Genomic DNA, 25,624 nt, shown 5'->3' with positions numbered 1-25,624 from the left:
TCTATGTACTAAACAGTTAAATTCCTGACTTTAGCGCGGCAGCTTAGTGATATATTCCCAGCCATACTAAAACCTCCTTCCTTTTCCCACATGTTTAGCTTTGTAATTGTAACGTCAGCTACAATAAACTTCATGCAACCCTGAAACTAACATTTATAACCTGCTTTATTCCCATGCAGATGTAGCTGATTCTTGTCGACAACAAACGCAGTGCAAAATATGGGGTTTTACATAATGCCATTTACAGGTTTTGAATTGTGCTTGTGGATGAAGAAAACCCTGTTGTGAAGGGGGGGTGGGTGGGGGGCGGTGCTTTGAATTCGTTTGTTGCTGTTTTGTTTTGTTTTACTTTGGTCCTCATCATGCTCGCGTATACAAAATGAGCTACAAATGTTTCTACAAAAAAGATGTGGACAACATACAAAGGTATTATAGTTTAGAAAAACAAAGAAACGATATTAACAGTCTCTCGCTATAACCAGGTAGACCTAAAGGCAAGTCACAATAACAAAATACAAAGAGTCCCACTCTTTAATTTGAACAAAGATTGTGCTTATCTGTCATTACATAGAGGAGGTGTTTCTTAGTCCTGTCCACTTCTCTTTTGTTTGCCTAAAAGTTCAAGTGTGTGCCTTGGCCCATATTTGCAGGATTTGGTTTATTTCCAACAGCTTTTTACAGATATTGTACTTTCCAATCTTTACTTTGTTTTGAAGTCTTGAGTTGAGTTGGACAGTTGTTGCACTTTGTAATTTCTCATAGTGACTTATTCACCGTCCTGTCCTCTAAAACTCTAAAAGATATTTTTGCTGCTGTCACACATTAAGACAAAAAGGACACACTGTGCATCTACTTGTGCTTCCCAAACGTCGGTAAACATTTTTCATTTGTGACTGAACGACAAACCACACACCAGGGTAGACTTGGCCATTGCCTCACTCATTCCCATAAATGTATCTGTATCAAATTCCCCTTTAATTTCTTTATATATATTACACTGCATTCATTGTAAAGTATTTATCTCATGAACAAGCAAATGCAACCAGTTTCTTTGTACAGTAAATATAGTTTAGTAGGTTAATATTCTTAAAGTAGCACGGTACTATTGAATGGGCCTCCAACTTTTAAATTATATTTTGAATATACAGTAATTTCCTAAGTCACATTTCCATTTCTAAAGACTTTTTTGCATAATGAAATTGATAGTATCACATAACAACTCTGCTGGGTAGTTTAGATTCTTCATAGCTTTTACAGCTCTGTATTTTACAAATACACATGTTGCCTGCGATCAGGTTGGTCTCACGTGTCCCCAGGAGGTAGGTGAATAAAGCAGACGTGGCAGTCTGGTGGTCGCTCCAACCTGGATCACAGAACTGAGCGCGTTGCCGTGGTTTCAGATGCAGGGGCGGGGTTTAGATGTAGGCTTCCTCAGTGGGCGGGTTCTGGCTCTGCTCGGGCTCCGGGCCGTTCTCCTGAGTCTTCACCAACACCACGGGTTTGATCATCTGCCGCAGACGCTACAGAGACAAGACGAGCATTTACGTACCAATGCGGACCAAGAAACTTTAGAGTTGTGATATGGTTGTCACACTGTTGACAGCAGTCGACCACACTATTCTTTTAACTCGTTTAAAACTAATCGGCCTCTCCGGTGTTGTCCACAAATGGTTTACTTCCTACCTCACAAACAGGATATTCATGGTTCAGTGTGGATACCTTCTCCTCTAAGGTCCATAAAATGACATGTGGTGTGCCCCAGGGTTCAATTTTAGGCCCAGTGCTTTTTAATCTGTATATGCTCCCTCTTGGTGATGTCATCAGGAGACACGGTGTCAACTTTCACAGTTATGCTGATGATACACAGTTGTACATCTCCATGTGTCCTGATGACACCAGGCCAATAGATGCACTTTCTAACTGCATTTTAGACATCAAATCCTGGATGGCAGAAAACTTTCTCCAGCTTAACCAGGACAAAACTGAAATGTTAATCATTGGCCCTGAGACCCAGAGAGAGAGAGACTTCTAACTACAGTCACTATGAATCCTTCCTCACAGGTGAACAACCTGGGTGTGATCTTTGACTCTGAGCTGGCGTTTATTCCACACATAAGAATATCACAAAGATAGGTTTTTACCATCTAAAGAACATAGCCAGAGTCGCCCCATTCTCTCTCGGGCCAACACGGAGACGCTCATGCATGCTTTTATCACCAGTCGTATCCACTACTCTAATGCCCTGCTTTCTGGTCTTCCCCAAAAGAGTATCTCAGGTCTACAACTTTTACAAAATTCAGCAGCTCGTGTCCTGACGAAGACCAGGAGGCGGGACCACATTACACCGGTGTTAGAATCGCTGCATTGGCTGTTTCAAGATCAACTTTAAAGTTAATGGTCTTGGTCCTTCCTAAAGTCAACAAAAAGACTCGTCTTACGGCCCTCGCCTCTGGAACGACCTGCCGGAGGAGCTCAGGGCTGCAGAGAACGTTCATGTTTTTAAGAGCAGGCTCAAGACCCACCTTTTTAGCTTAGCTTTTAACTGATATTTATTTATTTAGTCCTAATAAATAATATATATGGGATGGTGTGGCCAGACGCATTGTTTTAAATGTTGTAATCTGTAAAGCACTTTGTGATACCTTTCGCTATGAAAAGCGCTTTATAAATAAAGTTTGATTGATTGATTGATTGATTGATTGATTGATTGATTGATTGATTGATTGATTGATTGATTGATTGATTGATTGATTGATTGATTGATTGATTGATTGATTGATTGATTGATTGATACTGTATTCTGTGGTGCAGCTAAGTTACATGAAGGAAACAAGGTTATCTGAAAGGATCGACTTTAGAATACATCAATACGGAGCCTATGTTTGATTTTCAGTTGATACGTCTGTGATCATGATCTTCAGTAAAACAAAACATCTGCAGTTTTTGGGGATTCTGTATCTTTCTTCTCAATCTGTAATGTTTGACCTGTCAGAGAACCTGAGTTACGTAACCACAAAGTTTTGTTCATTCCCATAATGTATGCTTGCTGTGTTCGGAAAATGAATTTTGATTCTATTCAGAAAACTTTGAGCATGCAGCCTCACTGATCAGGGTTTTCTAGTTTCTTTGCTATTGACAAATTAGTCTCTTAGCTGACATTAGGATGTGAGTGCTACACTACTTACGGCACACACATATGATCGAAAAATGTTTACAAAAGAACCACATTGCCGACAATATACCTGCAACAGTACTTCTCATTTCACAAAAGTCCTTAAAACGTGAATAAACCCTACATTGTGGACAATTCTGTTGATTACAAATCCTCTACAGCCTTTTTTCCCCCTGAGGTGTTGCTGTGCAGATGTGGTCCAATACAAATGAACAGGAGCCCACATCTCATTGACACAGCTGAAACTTTGTTGTCAAACGGTGAAGCCATAGGCATAAACACCAGCTGCGCAAAGCGAAGATGGATACTGCGCCTGGGGCTCCTCCTCCTCTCTCTGACAGACTACACTTGTGTCTTTTGTACTGTGTGATTTATGGTTTGATGAGTCTGCGGAGCTTGATGTATGACTGAAATATGAAATGACAGCTGCTAAAGATGACACTGGAAATTGCTGCTGCCTGATTGCGTCCCTCATCCCCCAACACTAATTCACCTTGATTAACCAGCAGGATTAGTTACCTTTGTTTCTTATGCTAAATATTACATTCACTAAACCTCAATACTCAGATTACAGATCACCATGACAACAATGACAAGTAATACTTATGCTTTTCCCCACATTTTTTCAGGGATACAAGCAACTGAAGGCACTGTTGCGAACAAGCGCTATATCCCACCATATAGCAATGCTGTGTTGAGAGAAAACAATGGTGTCCAAGAGGATAGATGAAAAATAGGAAGGAGTCTGGATGTTTGATGAACGAGAAGTGCATTTACCATCAGTGCGGGAGCCAAAGAAATGAACTGCGCTAGTCTGACCATTCAAGTCTTGCTATGCTGCCATGTGAAGTGGGATACATAACCTCTGGTGTGCGTCATACTGATATGCAAGCCAAAACATACAGTGCCTGAGAGCAGGTGTCTGAGAGCCAAAGTTCAGTTTGATTCTCTAACAAGCTACCAATCTCGTGTTTGTATTCGTAAAATTGATTCCCACCACTACAAGATATAAGCCTTTCAAAGCCTCTCATTATCATTCCATACTTGGTAGTGGTAAGCTATAGCCACAGCTGCCCTGAGAAGACTGACAGAAGCAAGGCTGGCCATCTCCGCCATTGGCTCCACCATCATTCGCACACACTACATTTATACAAATAATAATATAAGGCCATATGATCGTCTCTAGCTTCATGGACTCCCCCTTTTTTTTCTACCCTCACTGCTCCCACTTTGAGGGCCTGTTAACATACTAAACTAATTCAAACAATAATAGCAACAATATAAGTTACATTTCATGCTCTCTTCTTCTCACTAACAGTGAATAGGCTATACAATTACACTGGCCCACCATGAGAAATGTCAGACGTCATATTCTGAGAAGTCATGAGTGCTCCCTGTGTACAAAACTGACCTGGCATACTGAGATTAGATTAAAAGCTGTTGGTGGAATGTGCCTTTCTCCGGTGCACCAGGCTCTGGTTTAAGCCTGTCATGGCTCTAATAGGCCTCTGATTGCTACAATTAGCCGATCAGTGGAGAGCGGCGCAGCGGGAAGTGACACCTGCACATCGCCTCTGACAGCTCTCTGCTCTGGCTGTAATTATGCCCCATTTACTTCGTCACTGCCGGCTCCACAGCTATATCTGCCGCAGAAGGGCGCATATAGAGGAAGGTTATTTGACGAAGGAAATTGCTCAGAAGGCAGATAGTATGGAGGGTTTTTTGGAAATATTTTCCGTACACGAAAGATAAAGAGAGATAATAAGTGGACTCAAAATAAAAGGCTGTTGATGATTAAAGGCATGTTGATGATGTTCCTATAGGGGTTTGTACGTAAGCATTCATTTATACGTTTTTAGGTTTGGAACAAGGAAGAACGACAGGTGGGGAATTGAACCCACAAATGACAAAACATCCAGGTGGGGTAATTATATTTTCAGTAAACTGAGCCAGGTGGATTTCCATGACTAAAAGACAGATGTAACTTCATCAAGGCCGTGTTGGTGACCATGTCCCTCAAGAAGTAGTGGGCTTGGGTTTTTGAAAGCAGTCACAAAGCATTCATGTAATTCCACGACAAAGATAGCATATCCAGATTAATTATTAGGTGAAATCAATCAACAGTTTTTTCTTTTTTTGAACAGAAAGACATTATTCCACAAAACATGTGGTGTCTTTGCTTTAATGAACTTTAGCCTGCTGTATCTAATAGCTCTTAAACAGAACCTGTTATTGATCAGTCAAGACGAACAGTTGACGCAGTTCCCCTGATACACTAATGAAAGTCCACACTAAAAGACTGTCTGTCCACCTCTGATTACACAGTCACATGTGCATCATGCACAGACAAGGTGGGTCAATTGCTTTGCCTAAGGACACAACAACAGTATGCATTTGTCAGGACTGAACCATTAATCTTTGAATTTGTTGGCCAAAAACACAATGATGGTTTTACGATCTCCTCATTTTTTATGCTTACATTTGGAAGCAATATAATGTATTTATACCTTTTGTTTGGCTACCTGTAATCAAAGTAAAGCGGAAAGCAACACCTACGGAGAGGGGGGAGAAATGGCACACAGAACGTCTTTCAGTTTACGGCATTGTCTTACCTCTTTGTACGTGCCCTTGAGGTTGAGGAACATGTAGCCCATGTACCCGGGAATGAGAATCATGGAGGACATGGCCATTAACCAGCCCACTCCCTGCCCCCAGGCCGGGAACACATAGTCTCCCATGGTCAGAGGCACCATCTGCACCGCGCTGAACAGGAACACGCCCTGGGTAACAACAACACAGGTAGAGTACGTCGCAAGAATTGGCTTTCCCTTCTTTCTGCTCACTGTGACCAGTCTAGAGGAGAATGAACAGCTATACTAATATATCACTCATGTTTGAGAAGACACATTCATTAATTGCAAATTTGATTGTATTATTATGCGGCCCTAATTAACAAGGTATAATCATATTACGTCAGGAGAACATAAGTTATAAAAAGTGCAGATTAAATAAATGGTGAATGAGTGTCAGCAAATGGAAGCAGATAAGACAAGATAGACTTTATTGATCTCAAAATGGAGAAATTCACTTGTTACATCAGCTCTCAGTTGACTAATGCAAGTATTATCAAGCCCTGGATGTAAAATAATGTAAATACAATCAGAAATGTGCAACAGAGTGACACTTACAGCCACAATGAGTGGAGTGAAGACCACCCAGCAGGCCTTCCACCACATACAGGGCCGGTACCCAATCATTTCCTCAATGTTGTCATAGAACTTGTTCACACCTGTAAATGTAAATGTAAATAAGGACAATAGTTTATTGAGCAAATCTAAATCTCATTCATGGCTAAATCCACAGAATAAATTTCCAAAGGATTCAAATATTCTGTTCTTTATTGGTAAAAGGTCTGCCATCATTTAGGGGTGTTTGAGGGGAGGAGCTTAAGCATTAGAAGTAAATGATGTTCATTTCAGTTTATTAAAGTTACATTGGACCCTTATGAAATTAAAACAAACCACACAAACACCGGCGAATGCCCATTAAGAAGCACAAAACATAGATTTAAAATGAAATCTCAACTCAAATTTCACTTTAACCCTTCAAGTTATGGGCTGCCCTGTAAGCATCTGGGATCCGGACATAAGAAGACATGAGAAATAACACTTCTAAAACTGATTTATGTAAAGTCAGAGATGGAAAATCATGTTTAAGATTAACGATCAGATAAAAAGAGACTCACCATAAAACCATGAAATTGAAATGCACTCGAAGAAGACGAGGAACAGCAGCGACATCCCACTGGCTGAGTAGTAATCAAAGAGCTTGAACACATACAGCCCGCCCTGTGCAGAACAACAACAACAAGGAACTTTTTAAGTGTCGCACAACAACTGAAAGTTCAAAAGGAGCAAATTGTACCCCCACCATGAAGAAGAAAAAGTGTGGACTCAAGCAGGAACACTATTGTTTCCCACTTCCTGTCACTGCCAGCCACAGCATTCTTTTTCTATTTAACTCTGACCACCTTTCGATCAAACCCATTTCTTCCTATACCGTCATCGACCTAAACAATTATCTCTGTCTCTGCAGCAAGACGTTTCAATTCAGTGTCACGCAGAATCCATTTGTTTGTAGTATTTTAATTGGTGGCAACTGTAAAAAAAAAAAAATTCATAGACTTCATACTTCAAATGTGCTGATAAAGCCTGTCCCTATCCTCGTATTATATGGATGAGTTGAAAGGCAGAGCGATGAGTGCATCTTCTGTGATCCTATGGCCTGCAGCAGGGATTAGATTAGCTGCGTCGCTGTGCCAGGACAATTATGACCTTGGCCTACATTGCTTATGTAAGTGCGGGCACATGGGCGACAATTGTATCTATAAACACTCGGTGGGCTTTGGGCCTCCAAAGGGGTGTTCAAGACAAACTAAGAAAGTAGTAACGGGAAATGACTGACGACCCAATGGCGTTCAGTAATAAGTAACGCAAGACAGAACAGTGAGGGTTAGGGAAAACATTTGGGATTTTCATTGAAAATGTATGTGAGGCCCAATCTCACAATGGAGAGCAGACCTGAACCGGAACAATCACATGAAATGTAATGTAATGAAATATACTCAAAGATTACAGCAAAGCCATATTTCTGGCCTAAATAAAAAAACTTTTTGGTCAATTACTGTCTGTTTAAGAAAAAAAAGGCTTAATTACTAACAGCTGATCACTCAATGCAATATCGACAAAGTATTCTGACGAACACAAAACGTCTTACAACTAAGAAATTGTAATATTACCCCATTGTACTATGACCTAATAACATAATGAGCTTAGCAAGATATGACTAAAGACCTACTTTTTCCACATTCCTATTACAGATTAGGTGAATTTGTGTCAATCAAAATGAGAACGAGAAGAGATAATGATTCAACTGTAACACTGGCCTGAATGACATAATTCTCGTCTGCACAATCCTGCCTGCTCCAACAGCAATCCATCCATTCTTGTTGGTACTCCATAGAGTGATTTAAAGCAAAGGTCCGCACAGCAGTAAGAGCTCCCAATTTTTTTGATTTATTTCTTACACCATTTAAAGTGACGTTTCGGGCCTCATGCCCTCCATAAAAACACACAGTAACATGTCCACCAGAGGTGGGAGTACGTCACTAAATGCAAGTCCCAAGAAAGCCCAAATCAATTGGTCCTGAGGTTAAATCAAGTCAAGTTGACTCATAGCTTTTGTCAAGTCAGGTCAAGTCTTGCTTTCACTGGTAAGTCACCTCAAGTCACAAACGTCAACATTAAAGGGACTAGACAGAGTTTAAAAATGTTAAAATTATGTATTTTCCACCCCCTACTTGCTCCAGCAATGTCCTAATGTGTAGCCCAGACCTATTCACCACAACAGCCTCTAAACTCCTCACGAGTTTAGTATAGAAACTGCAGTTGCGTGTAAGTCCTGAGGTGGCAGTACCGAGTATGAAAATGTCAACTTCCATCAAGGCCCATCAAGCCTTCAGTGTTGAACTATCAATTCTTCTTTTCAAAATGTATTACTATTTGAAAATATGCAAATATTATGCGATATGCAAAGTGCTTTCTCAAGATTTAGGATACTTTGTAAAAACTGAAACAGAGTCTTTTAAACACGAGTTGCCTTTCCTGCAGTCTGAAAGATAAAAATAAAATCATATTTTTTATTTTTGTTAGTTTCTGATAGATTTTCTGTCAGTGGTTCCCCTGTAATGCCTCAGCCCCTGTATGCCCAGATTCGCCCCTGTAAGTAGATTCCACACAGCCTTCAGTCCCCCTGTCACAGGGCTCTGTGTGGATGGAGAAAATGGCTACTTCATGCTGTAACTTTTGTGTGAATGCCTTAAAACACCGAACCGTCCCCAAGATTTTTGTCAATGAATCCAGCTCTTACCACGTTGTCCTTCTGGAGGCTGCCTGTACACTTCATTGTTTCGAACGTTTTCCTGTCCTTAATAAACGCCTATGAAGTCTATTATGAATCTTCAGCTCTTCGCTCACTATAGAAAACGTTTAATGCACCCAAAGAAACACACATTTCCTCCTGCCTTTTCGCGCTGTATTGATCAGACGTGCTGTGTCGGGAAGCAGCAAAACCATGTGGCTAATTACCACACGTAAACATACTGTGGTTACGCAATCAATCCTGTCTTTCAACAGATACACTCAAACCAATAATAAACATAATGTCACAGCAAGTCATGGAGAGTCATTGGTCTCAAGTCACAAACAGGCAAGTATAAGTCAAGTAAAAAAAAAATGCAGCTCGAGTCTGACTCAAGTCAAGTCATTTGACTCGAGTGTCCTACCTCAAACATTAAACTTTTAGATTCTTTGTGGGAAATGTTCCGCATTGTGGCCATAAGTGAAATCGTTTTTCCCTGCCAGGTACTAAGTGCCATTTTTGCAGCAACCTCAGCAGAATCATCAACATGGGGATATTTGTGCTGTCCCTGTTTGTCTTAGCACCAACATTTATCTATTCAGTTCACTATCCAAATATCAAAACCATTATCCCCGCCACTATGGCAGCGGTTGTCAAACTTTGCACATGACACAGAGCACAGCCAGGTCCAGACCAGTTCTATAACAGGACTTCCAGAGCTAAACAAGGGGGAAACCTCAAAAACACTGGCTCTTGAACATAATTCATGGTTTGACCACATTCAGCTAAAGGGTATAGGCATGGAACATGTAACTTTGACACTTATTCATTTTCCAGCCCCTTGAGATGAGCACGTTTTCAAAGCGGTCCTCTGACTTAAATTGACAGCAAATAAAAGTAGCAGAGCAGACATTATGTTAAACAACTGCACCATGTACCTGTGTGATGTTGGACAGTCCGATGATGTAGGACACGAGGCAGACCCCAGCGATGAAGATCTCTCTGCGTTTCCTGAGAACATGAGGGAACTCATCTACCAGAGCCGTGATGAAGCCCTCCACTGTGCAGAACTGAGGGAGAACAGCAGGGTTACAGACTGTGTGGTCTAACAACTGATGTGACCGTTTTACCATTGGGAAGATTACAATAAAGCGGCACGGTTGAATAAGAATAATAAGAATAAGGTTGAATAAGATGTGGTGTAGTTTAGTCTTGAGGTGGGGTCCAATATTGGGTTGCTGTTTATTACAAATGATGAATCTGGTAAATAGATTCCTCGAAAGCAACTTCAGAACTGCACAAAACTTACAATGTAATCTAACAAAGAGTGGCTTGCTTCCTGCATAGTCCAGCCTATTAAGAATGGAATCTGTCCTAAATCTGTGTCGCTCATTTGGGCGGATGCAGCAGCTGGAACACGGTCTGTGCATCGACATTAAAGACCATCTGCACAATAGCTGTCATTACCTGGCTGTCAATTCCCAACATGAGCAGCATGGAGAAGAAGAGGATAGCCCAGAGAGGGGAGATGGGCAGCCTAGTGACCGCTTCTGGGTATGCCAAAAACGCCAAACCAGGACCTATACAAGCACACAGATTAAAGTCAAACAAAAGTGAACGCAGCAGTTCTGAATTCATATGAAAGTTCAATTCCATTTGACCAAGGTATCCTGATTGGCCAATCTAAGAAATTGAAATTGGCAATGTATCTAACTGCAGATGCTTACATTAAAATAACTGAAACTGACAATAATTGAAATTCTCTACTACAATGGACATAACTGTCTTTTACCAACAAAATTATGAATTTACAATCCCACAGTACAGTTTTGATCCTAGCCCACTGTCCGGACTAAATTACTCATCCCTTTATGGGCCCTGTACCTGACTTTTTCTCAATGTTGACTAAAATTTTGCCAAATTCAATTCAATGTAAAAGCTGTAATTTTTCTGAAAATAAATTAGACACTCTTATGTTGTTTTTTTTATATTATTTTGAAGGCCGTGAAAAAATAAGGACATACTTTAGCGGTTAGCTGTCAATTCTACCAGAACTTTATCACTGCAAAGGTAATAAGCTAACGTAGCATGAAGCTAACATTACATTCACTGGCTTCCTGGTTAGCATTATCCGCTTTTTAAGTATATACGGGCTGTTGAACCGCTTTGCTCCTCTCTATGTCTGTCTCTTTGTTTAGTAGAAATATATATTCATAATTCAGCATCTGTTAATGTAATGCTGTAGAAATGGGAGAAAGTTCATTTTTTTCTCTTCTTTGTTTGCCTCCTCTGACTGCTTTAAACATTGCCATATATGGGCAAACATGCCGCCTGTATCTATACGCTGCTGTGGGCGTTAGCAGTAGCCGCAGTAGCATTAGCAGATGCGTTATGATAAGCTAGGCTATTAGGTATTTGTTGTGGGAAATTGCCAGTGGGCCAGATCAGATTGTTTGGCTGATCCCGGTGGCCCTGATCTACGCTGCTCTTCAGTCCCCAAAGAAATTCACTTTTTTTGTTAGATTTTGGTGCCAAAGGATGAACTGACAAGTCCAAAACTGGGTTCATTTACATCAGCCCTGTATTTTCTCTGAACTCTTCTAACTGCACCTCACATGTAATCAAATCCAATCCAGTGCATCCTCGCGGCGTCATTGAGTCGAACATTGATTGCAATTACCTGAGGCCGCCACGTCTGCAATGTCTTTCTTTGTGATGTGTGCCATGAATCCCACAATGGAGAAGATGACAAAGCCGGCGAACATGCTGGTGAAGGAGTTGATGCAGCACACAATGACCGAGTCTCTGCAGGGGGACAACAGGGAGCCATTGTTACGGCGGTATCAACGCCTTATCACTCCGTCACACATTGGTGAAGGGCAGGGAGGGAGGGAAGGAAGGAAGGAAGGAGGGAGCGACAGCCGCCATTTTGAATCCGGCTCCCGCACGCGCTGTCTGAATGCATTAAGACGACCACAATGGGTATATTTTTGCTCGTCTTGCAATTATAATGGTTTTGACAAGTGTGCCGCTGTGCCCTTATTGAATTCAGACACGCACATGGCCATAAGCAAAGTCGCAAAACGTAGTCGAGTCAGGGAGGGCATCTGAAGTAAAGCCTCCTCTATTAGCAGAATGCAGCAAAAAACAAAATATGTAATGACTGGTAGCGGGGAGATTTGCAACATAAGAGGAGGAAGGCAAAAACAGCAAGGCGGCATTTTACAGCATTACGTCGAAGATTCTGTGTAATATTAATTTAAATGATTTAAACGGACACTATGTTGGCAAAAATACCGGAACACTAATCCGTGAAAAAGTCATTTGCATAATACAGCATTAAACATGTAGTTGTCTTGAGTTTGACGGGCATGCTATTTTATATGATTGCAATGCCTTACGTATAAGGCGTAGGATCAGGGATGGCCTCTGGTTAAATCTGCAGTCTACAGAGGAAGTACATTTGACAAAGATTTTGCCAAGATAAAAGATGAACTAGAGAAAAACAAGGCCTACTTTATTGTCCCCGATGGCAAATGTGTCCTCTGCATTTGCTTTGTTAATATGGTGGTACATTACAAAGACCAGAGTATCCCAACGATAAGGGGGTACATACAGTAGGAAAAAAAGTATTTGATCAGTTCCTCATAGACTTTCTATTGGATTTTGGCCAAATACTTTTTTTTCCACTGTACACACTATGGCGTATAACCTAAGGGGTACCGTGTGTCTAGAACAGTGGAATCTATACTTTTTATAGAAGATAAATATGGAAAGAAATGGTCCCTAGAATGGGTTTGGAACCACTGGTCCAAGCCACCAAAACTGCAGCACACAAAAAGTACATATGGTGTGTGCATTATTGTCATATAATGCAGATAACATGATGTTGTATTAGATGCTGTATTTAGAATAAAGCCTGACACGTTTCTTTTGTGCTTCATTCTAAAACAGGTAATCTGCCTCTTTAATGTCAGGTGATGTTCCTGAAGCTATTCCCTCCATATATGCAGGTTTTGGATGAACACATTAATACCAAATGATAATTTTGGACTCCCTAAAAGCATAACCAAATATGTCGCAGTCAAACTAGTAAAGTCTCTTGTCAGAGGAGTCTGATTGTTGTTGCGCGGGAGGATTTTGGAGCCGTAAATGGAAAAGGTATCTAGCTATAACAGCTCTAGATGTCATTCTATTTATGATTGCCTACCTGTAGACGTTGTTTTTGAAGGGATTGTAGCTGCCAAGAGCAATCAGCGAGCCTAATCCCAGACCGTAGGAGAAGAAAATCTGAGTGGCGGCATCCAGCCACACCTGGCAGATTAGAAAATGTAGAGCTCATTACAAGATGCAAGTCATTAGTTTGTTTGTGGAAATATTTTAGACAGGCTAGATATTTATATGTGCCAAAGTGTCAGCCTACCTCAGACTGTTTAAGTTTGCTAAACTCGGGCGTGATGTAGAATTTGATTCCGTCGATGGCTCCTGGGAGAGTGATGCCACGGAAGAACAAGATTGCAAGCATGAAGTACGGGTAGGTGGCTGAGAAGTACACAACCTGCAAAAGGATCCACAAAATGATGAGGGTGAGTATAATAATCAGTTAGATTTACAAGAAGAATGTCTTGAAGAATTTGTACTACACACTGTACTTCAACTAAAGTAATGTTCCTTTGAATGTATTCATTTAAAAGAAGGGATAACTAACTATAATGTGGTTTTCATGAGGCTGACACAGTCTGGACAAAGCTTTATGCTGACATATAAAACATATGTACAATTTGTGTCTGGCTTGTATCTTAACATTTTAACCCCCACCTTAACTGAGCGCATTTTCTCCAGTTCAGCTTTACCCAAATCTAAAAGCTTCTCAACTGGAGCTTACAGCCTCATTAACGCCTCATTTGAAAGCTAAGACCTATAAAACTCTTTCGCTTCTTTATCATGTTTTTTTGACCTCTTTGTTGCATTTGTGGTGTTGTCATCCTCATTTACGTCTCATTTTTGTCGCTATTTTGACACTTTTTTCAAGAAGCTTAAGAAGTTTGGTTAAAGTTGAACTAGAGAAAATGTTTTCGGTTAAGGTGCGAGTTAAGAGGTTAAAAACTATATATTTTATCTGTTTTGGGAGTTTTATACCATCCTTTTCACCTTATTTTAAGCAGAGCAGCGAACTGTATTATTTATTGAAATACTAATATCATGCTGTCTTCCATCTACCATGTTAAAACTATACTGTATATTAAAGTGTAGCTCAATTTACTTCTACTTGAGTAAAATTATTTTATAGCAATGTTTCTCTTACTTAAAGGAAAAGGCCAGCGTTTTTACATACTGAGATATGTTCTTACCTTAGCTTTGACGAGTTCTTTAGGACCTGTCTGATCTTCCCCCGTGCCTTCTATTACGTAAACACAGCGCAGACGGCGTTAGCATTTAGCCTCTCCCTCTCTCCACTATAGCTCCAAAACAGGTTAAGATAGAAGCTACCAAGCTCTTCCACGTTTTCCCTATTTAAATATGGTTACGTGAAGTGTTGCAAAATTAAACAATGTGGATTTTCTAAGCGGATAAAAGGGGGAACTATATTGTAAGGCATAATAATACCAGGAGTAGTTCGAAATCCGCATGTAATCTTCACTTTCCTGTGCGGATGCCAAATTACTCCTGGTATTATTACGCCTTACAATATAGTCCCCCTTTTATCCTCTTAGAAAATCCACATTGTTTAATTTTGTGTAATTATACTTTGTAGTGCAACACTTCACGTAACCATATTTAAATCCACTCTGGAAGAGCTTGGTAGCTTCTATCTTGACCTGTTTTGGAGCTATAGTGGAGAGGGGGGAGGCTAAATGCTAACGCCGTCTGCGCTGTGTTTACGTGACTGAAGGCACGGGGGAAGATCAGACAGGTCCTAAAGAACTCGTCAAAGCTAAGGTAAGAACATATCTCAGTATGTAAAAACGGTGGCCTATTCCTTTAAAGGGACTAGACAGAGTTTAAAAATGTTAAAATTGTCTATTTTCTACCCCCTACATGTTCCAGCAATGTCCTAATGTGTCGAATGAGCCCAGACCAATTCACCACAACTGCCTCTAAAATCCTGCACTGTCACTCAAAAAGCTGGTATTTCGGACTAAAATACAAACTATCTCCACTGTCATGGACGAGCTTGACATAGAGACTGCAGTTACGCGAAAGACCTGAGGTGGCAGTGGCGAGTAAGAAAAAATGACAACTTCCATCTAGTCCCTAGTCTCAGTGGGAGGAAAAAGTGAGTACACCATTTGGAATTTATTTCATTTCTTCCTAAATTGGTCATAAAATGGGGTCTGATCTTTATTAAAACCACAAGGATGAGTAAACAGTGTCTGCTTAAACTAACACCACCCAAACATTTACATTTAATCATATTTTTAATGGCAATAACATGTAAACATTCACAGGACAGTGTGGAATAAGTGAGTACACCATTGGATTCAAGCTGGTTGACCCTCCTTTGGCGCATTGAGTTGCCTTGTGTACGAAATGCGCGCCTTGCCTTGCCTTTGCCTTGCCTTTGCCTTGCCTTGCCTTGCCTTGCCTTGCCTTGCCTTGCCTTGCCTTGCCTTGCCTTGCCCATGCCTTGCCTTGCCTTGCCTTGCCTTGCCTTGCCTTGCCTTGCCTTGCCTTTGCCTTGCCTTTGCCTTGCCTTGCCTTGCCTTGCCTTTGCCATTCCATCCAGACGTTTCCTGTAGTTGCAGATTAGACAAGCAACAATAAGGATGAATCTTGGACCATTCCTCTTTACAAAACTGTTGCAGTTCAGCGAGATTCCTGGGACGTCTGGTGTAAATCGTTTTCTTGAGGTCATGCCACAGCATGTCAACTGGGTTTCATGAGGAATTTCAGCGGAAATGTAAGAAATTCCAAACGGTGTACTCACTTTTTCCTCCCTCTGTAAATGCTTTGGCTCCCCTACACACTTCTGAAAATAACAATGAGCTGAAATGCTGCGGTTTTCCTCAAAGGCGTAACAAAAGAGAGACCGAAGTGTGGAGTTGTTCACTTCATGCATGAGTAGTGCCACAATAGCGCTGCCGCAGTAGTAGTGACCTAGTCGGCTGCTCCCTCAAGGCACGCTGACCCCACTACGCTCGGGTTCAGCACACTCCCTCCACACGGCTCACGCCTTATCACCGCTAATTTTACACATTTGCTATCAAAGTCAGAGAGAATCTGATCTGGGTGAGATAAAAGAGGCTCGTAATGATTTCGCAGCAACACAGACTGTACACTGGACGTCGATGGCACCGTCAAATGTTCCTAATTTAAGAGATAGCATCAGCAGAGTGGCTGAGCAGCGGGCTCTAGACTGCCTTGTTCCTAATATATAATGGCCAACTAATCAATTGAAAATGTTACTTTTACAGCGCAGTAATGACGTGCAGGGTAACTAGGAATATAAGTACCAAGTTTGCATAATACCAATAAACTCGTCATTTACCATCTTTATACTAGCTTAAAGTAAGAGTAAGATACACTAAGACTCGGTCCTGTTTTCACAAAATTACACCAGTTAAGAGAATATTACACTTCTCGGTATGCTTTTTTCCATGCCCAATACTCAATAAAATGTCGCAGTTACTGAGTCTTCCATATGGTTAATTTAATCTTCTAACACTAAAACTAAACAACTGGACTCACATTTGAAAGAGAAGCCAACATTTGACTCCCCATCTTGGCTATCACAATGGCTATATCTGCTGGGCGTGGTGGCCACCAAAATGAGCCATGAGGAAGCTCCCTAGATGGGCAGTGAAATGTCGGCTACACTTTTAAGCCCAGTGGGTTTTTTATGGAAGATCGACTCAATACCTATAATAATCAATGATGACATAATGACTTTGTGCTATATTTGGTGTTTAATCTTTCTTATTTCTTTCTCATTTCTTCCTTTACTTGTGGGAGAATTGATAATTAAGTGGATTGAGCAGAATATCAAATTCAATCAAGTCAGAAAACGTTGGTTTGGCAAAAATGCTAATACATAATTTTGTAATCATAAAAAGAGAGAGTGACAGGTGTGAAGCCCAGCTGCCATGAATTCGAATGAGAGGCAACATGGACTGTATTCTATAATAAATACTGCATTAGCATTTAGAGTTTGTGACACTCATCTTAAAACAATTCAAGGGAATACTCCATCTACTATCCGTTACTGTTTCCATTCTGGAAAACTTGTAATACCCGCCCCTCTATACTTACTTTTCCGGTCCAGCTGACCCCCTTCCAGATGCAGAAGTAGACCAGCACCCATGCAATGGCCAGTGTGATGGCCAGGGGCACTCGGATCTCTCCGGGCTTCTCCAGGCCATCGGTCAGCTGGTGCATGTTTCGTCTGCGGGGGGAACAGGCCAGTGGCACATTAGTGCATGCTATGTATGAGGGGATTTACTGATTTCCCATAATAAGCAGTGGCACGCATGCATGTAGAAATGTACAGATCAAGACAGTATCACCCCAAGGTTTCTGAGGCAAACAGTCTGCGAGTCACGCACAGCAATACATGCTTCACTAAAGGCGTGGATATTACAAAGGGGAATCACTATATTGCAAAAAATGTGAGCCATGATTTTGTCTGGACTTTAATTTGGAGTTCTCTTGTGTGTAAACCGTAAAAGGTGGGTTTCTAAAATCATGTCTAAAATAAGTTAATATAATGATTTCATTTTTGGTATGGTTGATCTTTGGCGTACACAAGAAAAAGGTCCAACATTTGTGGATTTTTTTTTTTCTTCTGTAGAATCAGTTTCTTATTTTAAATACCATATAATTAGTCCCTGGCTCTCGATCTGAAAGTGTCTCTTCATTTCTAAAGAAACCAGTCTGATTATGCATGCACACACTCAATAATGCCTCAGTGATCTTACTCCCAGAACTCCACCACTGCGCTGGTCAGATTAGTTGTGTCCGCGATGCTGTAGTTGGTGTAGCAGCGGTCTGTGTTCCAGGGATTGCCACAGCTCTGCCATGGCAGCTCCTAAAAATTTAGAAAAAAAAGGAGGGGAAGGGGAAAAAAAAATCAAGATCCTTTTTAGCGAAAGCGTTCTCCCACAGCTAGTTCCCATTCTGCGTGTCTGACGGTTGGCCAAGTCCACAATGCTCATTCGGGACATTGGGATTTCATGCTCTCTTAGTCGACTGAATGCCTCATCGCCAAATGCATTTATCAATACCTCTTGTAAGGCGCTAATTATGTGGGAAAGGAAGTAATAAATGTGTGTTATGTAAGAGGTGCTGGGAAAGAAAGGGGCCTGCCATAAGCGACAAAGGGTGACTATGTTAAAATATATATGTACACCACAGAGACATTTTATGGACACCGAGCTGGTGAGAAAGATTTCCAAGAGAGAAGCAATATTTATGGCATACTCACAGATGTGAAGGAGTTGTACAGATAGTAAAGTGCCCAGGAAATGATCACAATGTAATAGATATTGAGCCAAAAAGAGAGGACAGCAGCAGCCAGACCAACGCCTGAAAAAGGTGGTATTTTTTTTTTTTACAATACAGCTTTTGTGTTTTTGTGTTACATAGCCCATTAAAAAAAAAAACGAACCATGCGTTACCTTTGAATATAGGGGCCAATTTCCAAACGCCAAGCCCTCCAATAGAAGTGTACTGCCCAAGGGCCGTTTCCAGAAAGAACAGGGGCATGCCAGCGAATATGAGGGTCAAAAAGTATGGAATCAAGAAGGCCCCTAAACGAGAGATCAAAGGTAAAGACGTGTAAGAACAATGGGTTGCGATCCACACATAATTTCAAGGAAACACTGGCTTAAAGCGCTCCAAAAGCGAGGCCTTGTGCGCAATTACGCACGGGACGAAGTTAGATATAGCATCCATGATGGGATTGCGAAGACCTTTGCACTTCTTTGCAAAAAAATTAAATTAAAAAAAGCAAATAAAAATAGCCAAGAAATCCTGATTACCTCCTCCGTTTTTTCCACACAAATACGGAAATCTCCAGACATTTCCCAAACCGATTGCGTATCCCACACATGAGAGCAGAAAGTCAAATCTTCCACCCCACGTTTCTCTCTCCGGTATATCCGTTTTCGTCTTCTGCACTTTGACCACCAGCGTTTTCGGTTTGTCGTTTGGCGTGCTGCTGCTGGTGGTGGTGGCGTCAGGTGCGTCGGTCACCGTCTCCGTTAAGACGTGTCCATCCGCGGCTTTGGTTCCGTTCGTGGCCATGGTCAGAGTGCGCGTGCAGCGAGTAGCTCTGACCTCGTGAGAAGAGGGGACAGCAGCTCGGTCCCGGAAACTTCAGGTCAAATTGACAAGTTCACCCTATAGGAACGAGAAAGAGCTGTCAGAACACACAGGCCACATCCCAGTTTCTGTTAATCATATTAAACCACTACTCCATATTGTGTGCATTAAACTGTTGATTTAGATGATGTTAGATAATACACATGTGGTTTGGGTTAGGATTACTCTGTGTGCTGGATAAAACCTATTCGAACCATTTGGACACATGTGCATTATTCGCTAATTGTGATGTGTTTTTTTCCGTGTGGATGCAGTGAACCGGTGAACTCTGGACCATAAAGCTCAAACGAGTCACTGAGGAGCGCCTCGAGTGGAGGCAGCGGCAGGAATTCAGACTCTGCTCTTGTCCTTGATTCATTCTGCTCTAAATTCAATGGCCCACTTCCCGCTGCCGCGCGACAAGAGCCGAGCAATTAAAGACATTTAGAGTCAGACGCGACCGCGACGATTCATTAATCACGCATAAGTCACTGGCCTTTACCTCATCTTGGCCCTATGCTAACGGAGCGCTTTAGAGGTGCTTCAAAATGACCAGCGCGACTGGATTTATGCCTATTAAATATGCGTTTGACATATTTACGCACGCCAATAACGCCCTTTAGTGTGCGCGCAAAGAAAAAATATATTGAATCTTTCTTAATGAAAATGTTCTCTTTTAACCGTTAGTTCATTTCTGAATTAATCAGCACACAATGCAATATATTTTGACTGCACATGTTTAGACTACATTTTTTGGAGCAGATATACGCGCGTAAACGGCTGAATTAGACTACCCCCCTTTTTGTTATATTTTTTCATATAAAGGTAAAAGTTTTCCGTCTTGATAAGTGAAAGATATGTAAGTATAAGCTACATGTATAAAATGCAGCCTAATAATGCTTCTGAATTCCGTGCGTTTCCATGAAGCGCCGCGCACATTCGTGCGTAATGTCAAATGCATTTTCTAAATTCCACTCCTGCTCCTGAGAAAACTCCGGCCACACACAGCCTTTCAGCCCGTGTCTTTTCAAAAATACTTACAGCGCTGTCCTTTTCTCTGCCAGATTGACTCCCAGTCAAAGTGCTTTTTAAAAAGTTCCTCTCCTGCAGATTGAGTAGGAGACCAAAGGAAGTTTGCGAGCAACAGAACGGTATGATCCACTGGCGGAGTGCGCGCGGAGAGCGAGGTGCTGTCCTTAAAGCGGTGGTGCTGAAAGAGAGGGGGCAGAGAAGAAGACTGGAAAGAAGCTGTCGCCGTCTGCGCTGGAGCGAGCGGGACGTAACAAGGAGCGCACGATCCTCGCGCTCATCTACATAGCGTCAATGTCACCTCAAAGTCGACCCTCCCCAACTCCAGCATTCCCACCACTGAGAGGCAGCGGCTTCGGGAGAGGCGCATCCTCTTGTCTGCAGGTTTTATATCCTTTCTCCTGAAGCTTTTTTTTTTCTTTTTTACATCAGCAACTTCTGCCGTCCCTCCCTCTCTCGCTCTCCTCATTTTGAGCCTCTTCAATTACGCCTATTATGGCCCTGTGCGGGTCGCTCTCAATGAGGCTCAATGACTTGGACAACATCGTTTAAGTGCGGCCCTTTTGTTCCACACCTGTTCCTCATGTAACTAAGTTACTCTCCAAAAGCCATGACTAATTCATGAGGAGGGCTGCAGTGGATATGAACCACAGCGGGCTGGAGGCCCCAACTGATCAGGAGCTGCTCCGTTTGATTAACTCCAAACTCTCTGTTTCAAACCTGACATTAGTTCTAGTTGTTTGGTTTTGAACGACGGTTAGGGTACAAGAAATCAGTCAATTTGGTTCATTGGTTTGTGTGGAATGAGGTATTTTGTACCCAGAGTGTACCATACCCCATACCCTGTACCCCCCCAACCCTCCAAAAAAAAAAAAAAAAAAAAAAAAAAATGATTGATGAATTGGTCACAAAAGTGAAATAGCAAATTGATAACTGCTGAGCTAACATATACATTTTGAGATCTTCAGATGATTGACAACAGGTGTAAGTTTGTAATACCAATGAATCATTATTAAGTTATTACAGCTTTAGCCACACCCCAATTTGGGGCTTTAAGGTTTAGGTAAAGTTGTCATACAGATAAATATCAGCAAGGTGCCTTTCAAGTGATTAAAATTCAACCTACGACAGTGCGGCACTTGTAAACCTAGTGCATTGATTAATTTGGGATTTACTCTATTGAAAAAGTTTACAGTGACTATTGAACTAACTAACCTGCTAACTAACTACCTAGCCAACTAACTAAGTAGCTAATTCTAAATGCAGATGCAATTAATGTGCATAAACTGACAGGACAAAATGTTGATGAGACTCTTCCGTATAGACCATAGACCTGAACTGGATGTTGATGTAGAGAGGAATGTAAAAAGTGAAAATCAACATGAGCTTTTGGACACATTCACACAGTTACATAAAGCGAGAAACTGAATTACTATATATTAGAATGCCCCCCTTGGTGTGTTTCGACCGTCCTCTCTGCACCATCTGAGACACTGCCATGTCATGTCTGCTCAGCTCCTGTACAAACATGATAAGGACGTCCCAGCCAATCAAACAGGGACGTCGGGCGAGGGAGAGATAAATTGAAAACTGTGCTTTATAATCTGCTTAGCTTCACCATCTCTCCAAAACCAAATACTCTGGTGAACATCCCAAACGGGCCGTCTCAGCGCAGGCTCCCGCTCCCGTCCTCTGCCCATAATTATTAGGCTCTCGCCGGAGATTCAGCGTGTCAGGAGAAGTTTGACAGCGCGAGTTGGAAAAGTGGGAAGCAAAGTGAGGATTAGAAGGTGTTTAACATATAATAATGGAATATCTGTGTGGTAGATTTGAGGAAAACCGGCGCACATGTGAAGTGAACGACTTTGGGTATATTCAATACTTGTACTTTAAAGCTAACTCGATACGGTGATAACTGAAGTGCAACATATACTGTACTGCAGGTTTTCCCTCTCGCCATCACACCGGCTCTCATGGTTTGCTAATTATTTCTTCACATTTTTTAAGTTGCCAAAAAAACAACCTTACAACAAAATTGTGTTCAGGTGTTAGTCCTGAGCCGTGAGACTGTGGGACAACCTGACCAGCATGTATTTGGAGATGGGGGAAACTGGAGTACTGCCTTCAGTCCTCCTCTGATCCTCTGAAACGACGCACCGCCTCCTGGGTTTGTCCGTGATTCAAAGCATGGTGTCCTGCACTGGTCGGCTCCTCCTCCCCCTTCCTCTTCCTCCTGCACAGCTCCCTAATCTGTTTTATTCCCCAGTGAACGTCCATTAGCCAGAACAGTAGAAGGCATGTGTGGCTTAACTGTGAGTCTTGCCCGGATACCTCCTCGTTTGTCCCTTTTTTGTGTCCAGTGGCACCTCTTGTGATGCCTCCACTGTGCTGCAGGTGTGGGGGGCTCATGGTGTTTCTTCAGTGTTTCAGAAGAAGAAGCTTTATTTCTTATTTTAAGTGCAAAAAGTGCAAATGATGAACTTGTCCACTCAAAACGAGGTAAAATCTTCCTATTTAAAGAAATTGTTCATATTTGAAGTTAGCTTTTGCTGTGTACTGACTGCAATGTGGTAAAAGTAGGTTTACCACCAGTATAGTATCAGAGTAAGTACAATTGAGAAGAATACAAAAGGGATTTTGTTTTGATAATGAAGTGGGAACATTCCATGCTCTAAAACACCCATTCCCAAGGTCTGGAGCATCACAGCCCTCTTATCGATCTGAAAATTTCTCGGGCCCCCCCAATAATAATATATTTATTATATTCTGAGGATTTTGTTGTCATTTTACAGCTTTATTTACATGTAAAGCATTTAGTCATGGCTGTAGGCTAAATGCTGATTTCAAGTAGTATGATCTAGCAAAGAAATGTACATTTACTTTAAAGGAACAGGCCACCATTTTTACATACTGAGATATGTTCTTACCTGAGCTTAGACGAGTTGATACGTACTTGTCTGGTCTTTGCGTGTGTACTCAGTCACGCAAAACGACCAAAGATGTTGTTAGCATTAGGCCTCTCCCAGCATATTCCTATAGCTCCAAACAGGGGTGAAGTTGGAAACAACCAAGCTCTTCCACGGGCACGCCAAGACCAGACCGGTACGTATCAACTCGTCTAAGCTCAGGTAAGAACATATCTCAGTATGGAAAAACGGTGGCCTGTTCCTTTAAAAATCTTTTTTTAATGTACTGATTTTTGAAGACATGCTTTGAGGGACCCCCTGCCCCTCAGGGGGGCCCGGACCTCACTTTGGGAAATACTGCTCTAAAAATGTAACTGGCCCTTATGACCGCACAGTGACAACTCCAATAATCCAATAATAAAATGCTCGAAAAACTTCTTTCCTTCCATCCTACAAAAGGCGTGCTTCCAAAACTGATAGACACAGAATTGATGGCACATGTCCATTCCTTGACACCAGGGCAGATGTGGCTGCAGATGTTTTTCTTTAGAGTCACACGTGTTTTCAAATTTTTAATCTAAACTTGTGAGATCTCGAGTTTTTACTTGTGAACGACAGTTTACCGCTGGATAATAACTCCGTGATCATCGCTGACAAAACTCAATATAGAGTTCAGGATGGGATGTTATAAATTCACTGTAACCATGGAAATTGGCCGTGTTTGTGTTTACTAGCAAACATTGTCCATAGACTTACATTAGCTAAATATCACAAGTGGAGTCCAAATGTTTTAATGTGAACAATGACTCCAATATTTCACTTTTTAAAATCTCCATTCATTTATTATGGTAAAGGTCTGCTGCGAATCCCATAATGCCTTGTGATATGACATCCCAATCCTAAAAAATACAGTCTTGTGCCTCCCTCCGAGCGACGCAATGACATTTTACATTTTTTGTCCATTATCGTTCGAACCCCATGCCTATCTCTCTACCTCCCTCTGTGCTCATCCGCCCAAATCACTTCATCTTTACGTTCCCTCTCCATAGGCCCTGATCATATCCAGAGAACAGAAAACATTCTCATGGCGCGCCGCATCATCAGAGCGGGAAAGGCTCTTGCCCAGATGGTGAACCAATGAGGGGTGAGCTAGCCTTTAAGTGATACGAAACATACACAAAAAACGTCGCTTTTCAGATCCCGGCGGGCTGATTGGCCGGTGGGCCACACCGGGGAGAAGAGAAAGAGAGGGATGAGAAGACAAAAGGGAGAGTGTAGGGTAGAAAGGGAGAGGGAGAGGTGGTGGGAGGGCGGCCTGTACCTGATGGCGTGGCCGTGTTCACTCAGCCTTGTAATTACAGCGGGAGGAGGTGGTAACAGAGCAGACACAACAGCCCCGCTCTGGCAGATCGGCGCTCCAGCGAAGAAGACAAAATGGTGACACAAGTACCGCTGACAGCAACAGACAGCCGGGACATGGAATACAGTGTTTATTTGTTAAAGTGGAGCTCGGTGCTTTTTTACCATATACCCTTTAAAGTCACACTGTGGGACGCTCCCTGTCATATGTTGCTGCGTTACAGTATAGCAACCAGACTGTAGCCAAAACAATAGCGAATGTGCTCGTATAACGTTTAGCTAGACACCGACAACGCTACTACCTCGCTTCTCCTCTATCGACACCTACCTGCTTTAGAGGAGGTCAAGGTGTGTGTGTGTGTATTTTTTTTTTCAATTTATTTTTGCCATTGAGCCTTTCTTCCATGCATCCATACTTTCTTCCTTATTAGCAGTGAATAAATCATGTTTCATTTATAAGGTAGCATAACGGTTGTTTGTGTCCGTAATAGTTAAATATGTCAACAATGTGAGAAAATTAGCTTAAAGCAGTACTAAGTAACTCATGCCCCTAGAGGCCATAAGCACCACTGCAGATGTTGTAGCATGTTGCAGTTTTTTACTTATTAATTGTCCATGAGAGTAAATACTACACTGACAGAAAAGACAAAGGGAGAGAGGGATATTGTACATCCAGTTACACAATGGAGATCATTATTTTCACTCAAACTTCGCTGTATATACTGTTTAAGTGATGCTAGCCCGCAGTTAGCTTTGCCTGTTAGCCTATTAGCTTCTTCTTCGTGATTCTATAAGTGTGCATTTTCTGGCCTAGTATCAACTTATTTATCACATACAAACAAAGTCAAGTCTAAGTCGGGTCCATATGGATGTTTATTCACAACAGATTGTTCAGTAGGAGTGAAAGAAATGCAGTCATAGCTAGCACTGGCTAGCGTTA

At 41.7% G+C, this 25,624-nt stretch overlaps 1 protein-coding gene across 1 annotated transcript; it reads right to left on the bottom strand.

Moving 5' to 3' along the window:
• Positions 1-214: 214 nt before the first annotated feature.
• On the bottom strand, positions 215-20,791 carry slc6a1b (solute carrier family 6 member 1b). Its single transcript, XM_079578871.1, has 15 exons — positions 20,432-20,791; positions 19,069-19,429; positions 18,706-18,837; positions 18,513-18,613; positions 18,007-18,116; positions 17,342-17,474; positions 13,515-13,649; positions 13,302-13,405; positions 11,772-11,896; positions 10,559-10,671; positions 10,030-10,161; positions 6,918-7,020; positions 6,361-6,461; positions 5,785-5,952; positions 215-1,520 (listed from the first exon to the last, which is right to left on the bottom strand). Exons 2-15 carry the CDS (start codon positions 19,331-19,333, stop codon positions 1,416-1,418), a joined length of 1,827 nt encoding a protein of 608 aa, XP_079434997.1. The 5' UTR covers positions 19,334-19,429; positions 20,432-20,791; the 3' UTR covers positions 215-1,415.
• Between the last annotated feature and the right edge of the window lie 4,833 nt (positions 20,792-25,624).

This window comes from Gobius niger (genome assembly GCF_951799975.1).
Source record: "Gobius niger genome assembly, chromosome: 20".
NCBI lineage: Eukaryota > Metazoa > Chordata > Actinopteri > Gobiiformes > Gobiidae > Gobius > Gobius niger.
This window is presented reverse-complemented; position numbering and strand designations above follow the sequence as displayed.